This window comes from Ichthyophthirius multifiliis, assembly GCF_000220395.1.
Source record: "Ichthyophthirius multifiliis unplaced genomic scaffold scaff_1120509250961, whole genome shotgun sequence".
Classification (NCBI taxonomy): Eukaryota; Ciliophora; class Oligohymenophorea; order Hymenostomatida; genus Ichthyophthirius; species Ichthyophthirius multifiliis.
Window position 1 is genome coordinate 132,627 of NW_004086336.1, and position 9,747 is coordinate 142,373.

At 15.9% G+C, this 9,747-nt stretch overlaps 1 protein-coding gene across 1 annotated transcript, besides 6 other annotated features; it reads right to left on the bottom strand. All coding sequences in view use genetic code 6, as the record gives it.

Moving 5' to 3' along the window:
- The first annotated feature begins 942 nt into the window (after positions 1–942).
- Positions 943–982: a microsatellite.
- A 2,322-nt stretch (positions 983–3,304) lies between these two features.
- Positions 3,305–3,342: a microsatellite.
- A 2,550-nt stretch (positions 3,343–5,892) lies between these two features.
- Positions 5,893–5,944: a microsatellite.
- Positions 5,945–7,260: 1,316 nt separating this feature from the next.
- Positions 7,261–7,336: a microsatellite.
- Positions 7,337–7,975: 639 nt separating this feature from the next.
- Positions 7,976–9,375, bottom strand: IMG5_120100 (morn domain repeat protein; the record flags this gene model as incomplete). Its single annotated transcript, XM_004034432.1, has 7 exons — positions 7,976–8,387; positions 8,485–8,622; positions 8,674–8,833; positions 8,876–8,944; positions 9,016–9,142; positions 9,193–9,260; positions 9,334–9,375. Coding segments are annotated over 7 exons (1,016 nt in total), but the record flags the coding sequence as incomplete, so codon positions are not given.
- Positions 8,106–8,139: a microsatellite.
- Positions 8,409–8,468: a microsatellite.
- Positions 9,376–9,747: the final 372 nt, after the last annotated feature.

A 9,747-nucleotide genomic window follows, 5' to 3' on the forward strand; every position in this document is an offset into this window, starting at 1 on the left:
GACAATACAAGATATCGAAATATTTGTAAACAATATTTAAAAATGATTAATCCTTGTAATTTAGAAGAAGTTTTTTTTTAAAAAAAAATAATAATATTTGATTAATTAATATCTATATAGTTATCATTTTCAATAATAAAAAAACCTGTATAAGAGAGATATGAAGAAGAAATTGGAATTTTACATAAATGGACTTCTCATTTCAAATTTTTTCAAGATCTTAATGCTAAATAAAGTAATATAAATTTGCGTTTGCATGAAAAATGTTGTGCAAGAATGAAATATTAGAAAATAAATATAGGACAAGAAGTATTTAGATATGGTTGATTATTTTTTTATACTTAAAAAAATTAAAATATATTTTGCTTTTAATTTTTTTTTTTTTTTTAAAAAAAAAAGGTGATATCCCTGAAAAATTTTATATTATTATAAAAGGTTAAGTAAACGTATTACTTCCTAAAAGCAAAGATGCTTTGGATAAAGAAATAGAATAAATGAAAAAATAAAATAATAAAAGTTATGCCAAAATAGTTAAACTTATTTAAAAATAAGAACTTATTTAAAAAATTAGATAAAACGTTTAAGATTTTTAAATTAGTTCTCTAAATTTTAATAGAGAAAAATAATGTTCTATTTAAGTTATAAAAATATATTTATTAACTAATATTATTATTTATTTTATTTTTTTAGAAAAATGAACATATACTTGATTCTAATTTTAATTTAAGTAATTTTATTTTATCTCGTTTATTTTATTTTTTTTATAAGTACAAAAAAATTAACAAATATTGGAAAACTAAAATGAATAAAAACAACTATAATTAATCTAAAGTTAGGTGGATATATTAAATTTTGATTTTGAAGAAAAAGAACCAGAATTAGACCTTATATATTAATGGATGGGCAAAATAAAACTATAAGATTTACAAAATCCATCTTTGTAAAATATAAAAAAATAAAAAAATAAAATAAAATATAAAAAGGTATTTTACTGAAGAAGGTATATGTAAATATAATTATTTGCTAACTTTACAAAACGGTTAAATGTTTGGAGAATTAGGATTGTTAATGAAAAAATCAAGAGCAGCCACAATAATAACAATATAAACAACTGAATTCGCATGTCTAGATTCTGATGACTTTAGAAAAATTCTATAATCAGGAGAATTAAAGAAACTTAATGAAAGAATTAATTTCTTTACATAGAATATGCTTTAGAACTGCGGAAGAGAAATTGTTATTAAATTTACAAATAACTTTGAAAAATAAAAACTTATAAAGGGATAATGTGTTTATTTGGAGGATGATAAACCAGAGTATGTATATATAATAAAAAAAGGAACAGTTTAGTTAAGGAAACGAATATTAATAATAGAAAAAAATAATGTTAGAAATAATAATTATTAAAAAAAAAAAAAAAAAATTAAAGAAATTTAATTAAATGATATATCTATAGGTTAATAATTTGGAGAAATTGAAGTTTTGTAAAAATCTGGCAAAAGGTTTACAAGTTCTATATGTATTTCTATTAAAGCTACTGTTTATAGGCTTAGTATTACTGTAAATACTAATAAATTATATTATTGTTATTTTATGGTTAATTTATTATTATTTTTTTCTAGAATTTTTAAAGATTATTATAAGAAAATTCATTTTTGGAATAAGATTTTAGGAAATAAGTTAATTTAAAAGAAGCTTAAATAAAATAAAAAATATAAGCTGCTAAATAAACATAAGAGTTATACAGTTTTAGATCCGAAAATTATTAAAATGAAGTTCATGAATTTATAAAAGATAGATATATGGATAAATAAAATTCTTAAATTGAGAAAAATATAAGAAAACTATCTTATTAATAATAAAATGCATAATAATAATAAAATTATTAATTAAATTAAACATTAATAAATAATAATTAGTTAAATAATATGCCAAATATAGAAAAAAATCATGAATATAAAGAATGTAAATCTCCAACTCTTAAAGCTTTATATCCCAATCAAAATGAAATTTATGATATTATGATTTATTCAGAATAAGTAAGAAGATATATAAAAAATATGTGGAGATAATCAAAAAAAATAGAGCCTGGTTCATTATCATTTAGAAAAGTAAAAATATTATTTTGTTTAAAAAAAAAAAATATAAAATTATAGGTTTTACATAAAGAAGGTGATATTAAAAATACTATAAATTTAGAATTATAATTAGATGATACTTTAAATAGTTTTGATAATAATTTTGGATTATTAAGTCTTAATTCCGTTAGATCAAGATAATAAACTTATTATAATTAAAATTCAGATATTAATTTTAGTAATATGTTACATAGCCTAAGTTTAAATAAAAAGAAGCTTTCTTATTTCTTTAATAATAATAAATTCATATAAAATGAAAAAAACCTTAATTAATAATTTCTTCCTTAATTATTGTAAAGACAAAGTATTTCTAATAGAAACTCATAAATTTAAGATAAAAAAAGTGTTATTTTAAATTTATAAAATTAACAATGCTTTATTTGTGGATAATTTTAATAATAAACAAAAGAAAATTAGTCAAAATAATAAATGAAAAAACAAAGTGAAGAATATGAAATACATAAATACATATAGGAATAAGAATAAAAAAGTGTATAATAAAATGAAAATAATAATTAAAAAAACAAATCTGGTGGTGGTGGTATATATTATAATAAAAAAAATCAAAAAATAATTAAGTAATCATTAATTACAAGAATTAATTTTTCTGAAGGAGTTAATGTTAGTAATGGAATAAATTAATAATTTAGTGGTTAAAATTGCAGTATTGATAATGATGAATAATAATTTTCTTAGAGTCAATTTTATAGTTTGTTTAAAGTGAATTAATAATATATTAAAAATTATAATTTTAAAACAAACCATAATATATTTAGAAATAAACCTTAGAAACTATATGTTATTGACAGATATTAAAATAATTATTATAGTAAACATAAATAAAATGATAACTCAAACTATGAATATAATACCAAATTTTGTATTAAAAATTAGTATAATGGTTTAATGAATTCTTAATAGTAAAACAAACCTTCTTTTATGTATAATACATATAAACCAAAGCATAATAGTTGTTCTAAACATTTATAATGAATAAAATATATATAGACTTTTTTATGTAAAAATTAAATACCCTTTAAATAATAATCATTTTTCTAAAAATATTATTTTAAAAAAAAAATACTTTTTTTAATAAATAATTTTAATTTATTAAAATCGAATCATAGAATCATAAAATAAAATAAAAAAAATTAATTAAACAAGATATATATAATAAATAGTAAAAATATATAATAAATATAAATTTAATCAATTAAATAAAATAAAATAAAAATGGCCGAAGAAAAATTAAATTAAAACTAAACAAAAGAATTAAATAAATATTTAAGCTTTTTTAACATTAAAAAAGAAGAAATTTTCAAAGAATTAGATATTGATTATAAAGATTTTTTATATGATAATGTTTAAGAATAAATTTATAACAAAGAAGATGTAATAAAAAATATTTTTACACATATAAAAGAAAACTATTACAAAGGTAGAAAAATTGCTAGAATAATGGACATCTTAAATAAAAAAAACACTTTCAAACGATATATAAAAAATGAATAGAATGGGAGCAGTTTATATATAATATATTTTTTAATAAACAAAAATTGATTTTAGTTTAAATTTAAATCTTTTAGAAGATATGTTAATATATATATTTTTTTGTTTAATAATAATATATAAAACTCTAAATTAATAAAAGGAAAATGCTTGAAGATATGAAAAAAGTTGAAAATGCTGACAATTTCATCTATTAATAAAGTTCAATACATGATAGTAATGTCAATGCATTAAATAATTTAGTTAAAAATAATGCGAAAGGTTAAGGAAATAAATTACCAAGTCTAATAGTTAATCAAGATTTAAATTAAAAGAAAATTGAAGAATATGAATAAGAAATAGCAAATTTAAAATCAATTAATTCTAATTTAAAGAATGATGTTGAATTTTATTTTATTTATTTTTTTAATAAGCATTTTTTTTTAAAAAAAAAAAGTTAGTTAATAATTAAAAAGGAAATTCTGATAATTCTTCAGATTAAAATTAATAAATGTATGAATTAAATGTATTTTTTTTTTTTTTTTTCATTAAAAAATATAATTTAAATTAAAAAAGTAATAACTAGAAAAGTTAAAATTATAATATAATTCTTTGAATGAAGATTTCTAGAAAAAATTAAATGAAAGTGCTTAATATAATAATTTAAAGAAAATGATTTAATAAAAAAATGAATAATTAAAAGAATTTAAAGATAAGTAATTTTTATTATCTTATATAATTTATTAAATTTTATTTTTTAGATTATCGAAATATGAGAAAGTTGATTGAATTATTAAATTTAAATAAAAGATTATCAAATAGAAAATATATTCATTAATTATTTATTATATAAAAAAATAAAAAAAATATTTAATTATTATGAATAATAAACTCAATAAAAAAAATATAATATAGTTTTTATTGAACTTAATATTTATTGAAAATTAAAAAGATTTAATTTAAAAAACATCAAATATAATTAATTATATAGAAATTATTTACAAAATTGTAATAATAATAAATTAACAAAAAATAAAATAAAAAATGCATTTTATTTTATTTTTTTAATTTTTTAATAATATATATAATTTATTTTAGCATTTATATCATCAAACTATACTCATAGAGTAAATTTAACAATATAAATTGATGATTAGTTTAGAACTGATTTATTAATAGGTTTATATGGCCACGAATCTCCAAAAGCAGTTTAAAATTTTATTTATTAATGCTTAGGAACATCAGAAAAGATGGATAAAGAAAAGTTTACTTTCACAAACAAATTAATTTATAAAATTTATAAAGATGAATATATGTAATTTGGGGATTATTATGAACCTTAAAATAAAGGAAATAATACAATATATGGAGGCACATATTATAGTGAAATTAATGATTTTCATACTGAATTAGGTGCTTTTGCATAAGAAAGGTAAGAAGAAAACGGACATGTAGGTAGTGAATATACAATTTTTTTTAATAGAGCTAGTTTCGATGGAAGATCTTCCTTGTGGCATGTTTTTGGGAGTGTTTATTAAGGATTAGATTTTCTAAAGTATTTGTCTTATACTGCAGGAGAGAACGATGGAATACCTGTTAGAAAAATAAAAATTTATAAATGTAAAATTATATGATTTTTTTATATGTATATATATGTTTAACATGTAAATTTATAGTTTATACTTAAATTTTTTAATTATTTGAATGTTATTATTCAAAATATTTATAATAAGTATATCTTTTAAATAAAACTTTTAAAATATAAAATATTAGAAATAAAGGATAAGATTATAAAGTATCTCTTATTATTATTATAATATATATATTTATGTTATTTTTATATATAAAATAATGAATTGTTTATTTTAATGTAAATTATTTCTTTAAAAAAATAACAAAAATATTATAAAATTCTTAATATTTTTCAAAAATATAATATTTCAATTTCATATAATTATTTGGTTTATAGAGAATTTATGCAAAACATATCGTTATTTGATAAAAAAAGGAATTCATATTTGATCATTAAATTAGTATATCATAATATCTCTATAATATAACCTTGGAGAAATTTAAAGTTCTTATAGGATATTATACATTAAATTATTATAATGTATTTTTACTAATATAAATCATATTTGATTTTAATTTTTATGAAATATAGACTTTAATAAGAATTAGTTTATAATATTATTGTAAACTAAATTAATTCTTAATATAATAAATAAAAATAATAGATATTAAAAAAATATATAAAATAAGATTATTATTTCTTTCAATATTTTTAATTTTATTTGTTTCAATCGATTTTTAATTTTTTAGATAAAAAAGTTGATTTTTTTAATAAAAATGAATAATGTTTATTAAATTTGGAATAAAATATAAGATAGTTATTATTTTAAAAAAAATCATATATATATTTATTATAATTATTTAATTTTATAATGTTTATTATCAATTTTTTTTTGTGTTTATGTATATTGCTTTAGCAAAAATATTCTACCTTAGTTATATTTAAGAATTATCGAAAACTTAGATTCGGATTTATTAATAATTTAATTATTGTTTTTATATTATTCTTAATAACGTTATTGTTGGATATGGATATATTACATATATTTTTTAAAAATTTTTTATATTTTTATTTTATTTTTTTTAAGTAAATCTTTTTGGATATATTTTCTTTTATATTATTACTATGATATTTGGAAGAGGATTGTTAGCTATCCTATGTATGAGTGAATTTAGATTAATAATTAAGAGGAGAATATTAGGTTATTAAAGAAAAAATTTATATACTACAATAAAAAGGGAAATTTGGTTTAGATTTTAAAATAATAATATCCTTAAAATTATGAGAAGATTTATATATGTAAAATATCTAATTTAAATAAAAATAGTTTATATTTTAATTTTTTTATATATAAAAAATGTATATATAAAGTATTTTTATTTTATTTAAAAAAAAATAAAAATTAATTAAAATATTTTTATTTAAATAAAAATATTAGTATTGTTAATCTAATTATCATAAATAATATAATAATTTATATTTTCATTCTAAAAGCAATAAATTTAAAATAATTACAAAATATAATAATTATATACAGTAAATATAAAAGAGTATTTAAGAAATTCAATTCAAAATCTAAAAAATACAACTAAGGAAATATTTCCAAAAATCAAATAAAAAAAAAAATTAACAAGATTTTGAAGAATTACTACTTTATATGTAATTTTTTTGTGAAAAAGGCTATTAGGGAAAGTATAAATGATTTTCTTTATTGCAATAAATATTTATTATTTAATTATTTTATTAACAAATGATAAATTAGTTTTATAAATTTCTCATTTAAAATTTAATTTTTTTATTTTAAATAAATTCGATAATTTAATATAAATAAACATTTCTGTATTTAAAAAGAAACTTTCTTATTTCTATTTAATTTACTTAATTTATAAATGATTGCTTGCATCTTACATATTTTTATTATTCTGTTATAATCAATAAATTCAAATCTTTTATATAAAAATTATGAATATTATACAAAGAAAGATAATTTAAGCGGTATTTAACTAATTTTATTTATAAATTAAAGTATTAAATAACTATATAGAAAGTTTTCAAATAAAATGAATTTGAATATAAATAACAAAAAAGAATAATTGAATTTGAAAATAATAACAAAAAACAATAATTGAATTTAAAAGTCAAAAAAAACTTTGGATTATATATATGTAAGATCATAATACTTATATATTTAATTTGTTTAATATATATTATAATATAATAATCTTAAATTATAGAGATTTTTAATTTTTAAATGCTATAAAAATTTAATATTTTAAAAGAAAAAAGATATTATTTTTATCTTTAGATTAAATGTAAAGATTAACAAATAATCGAAGGTTAAAAAGTACTTAAATAATTAAAAATTTCAGAAATTAAATAAGATGAAAATATAAAAAAATAACATATATCAAATTAAAAAGTATAATAATTAAAAAAAAATTATTATATAAATATATAATATATTTAAGTGATAAAAATTAATTATACAATAAAATTCAAATTAATTTAAAATATTTATTTTAAATATGTATATAATTTTTAATAAGATTTTTCATTAAACTTATACATTATTTTCATATATAACAGTTTCTTTTTGTAATACTCCTCTATCGTCAACATATTTAAATATACCTTATCCATGCATCTTATCTTAATACCAATCACCATAATATGAATCTCCATAACTATATATATAAGTAAATAACATATTTTTAAAATAAAAATGAAATCATAATTTTATTTTACTTTTCCCAAATAAACAATCCTTTTCCATGTCTCATTCCATTTACCCATTATCCATCTTAATTATGTATTATATTTTGTTAAAAAAATATTATATTTTTAAAATTAAAAATTAAAAACCATATGTAAAACCATCGGCGAATATTTATTTTCCATTACCATCTTAAAAAATATAAATAAATATATATAAATATAAATGCAATTAATAAATATTTAATAATTTATATTTTTATATTTTATATAAGTTATAATATATAAATATATAAATATATATTTATATATTTTTATTATTACATTAAAAATCATCATGCCATTATCCTTCATAATAATCTCCATTTGCATATTTACATTTTCCAAATCCACCTCTTAGATCATTTTTAAATTATCCTTAGTATTCAAATAATTCTGTGATTAAAATTCCTTATCCATTCCTTTTATCACTTTACCTTTTGTTAATATTTTATCAAATATATATATATATATATATATATATATATATATATATATATATATATATATATATTATAAAAATAATATAAATACCATTATCCTTCATATTTATCTCCATTTACATAATTCATTACTCCTTAATCCTCTTTTACATCATTTTTAAAAAATCCATCATATATATCTCCATTTCTATATTCTATTACTCCTTATCCTTCTTTTTTAGAGTTTTACCTATTTTTATTTATAAAATTAATATTGTTTTTTTGTCTTGGATAAAATTACATAAACCCATCAAATTTATCCCCATTTGCATATTAATACATACATCTTCCTATTTATTAATCATTATCAAACTAACCTTAATATATATCTCCATTTTAATAAAACATGACCCCCTTTCCATGTCTTTTTCCATCTATCCAAGTTCCTTCATATTTATCTCCTTTTATTTATTTGAGTATTAAATTTAATTTTTATTATTTACCATTTGCATATTAGAATTATCCTTGTCCTTACTTTATTCCATTTTAATATTAACCTTCATATTTTTCCTCTTTTTTGTTATTTTATTTTATTTTTAATTAATTTATTCGCTTAATAAATATACATATATTTGATTTATACAAGATTAATAATATATCATTGTTCCTACACCATTCTTTTTATTTTAAGACCATTCTCCATCAAATATATTTCCGTTTTAATAAAAATAGGTTCCTTCACCATTTCTAAGACCATTTTAAAGCTAACCCTTTTTTATGAAATAATTTTTTTTTTACACTTATATAAAATAAAATATACTTCGTATCTTTCCTGATTTTAATATATATAAATTCCTTGACCATGATATTTTACATTTACCCAATCGCCTGTATATTTTTTATTTTATTTTTAATAAAAATAGTTATATTTTTAATAAACATGAATATAAAATTTAAATACCTAAATATATATCTCCATTACTAGCTGAATATACACCTTTTCCTTTTTAGAATTAAATTTTGTATTTAATTATTTATTAATTTATTTTGATAATTTATAAAAATATGATATATATTTGTTATTTTTTACCATTAATTTAATTGTTTTAAATTTATCCTTCATAAGTTGAACCATCGGCAAATTTTTTCTTTTAAATACCTGGATAATATTTATTTTATTGGGAATTTTTTATATATTTCTGATAAAATTATATTAAAATATCATTATTTTTTAATTTCATTTAATTCTATATTTCATAAGGATTATTTTAGCTTAGATTATTAATTATATTTTAATGATTACTCTAATATTGATTATGGTACATATTTGAAAATCTTTAATCATTATTAAAATTATTAGTTTGTAATTATTAAT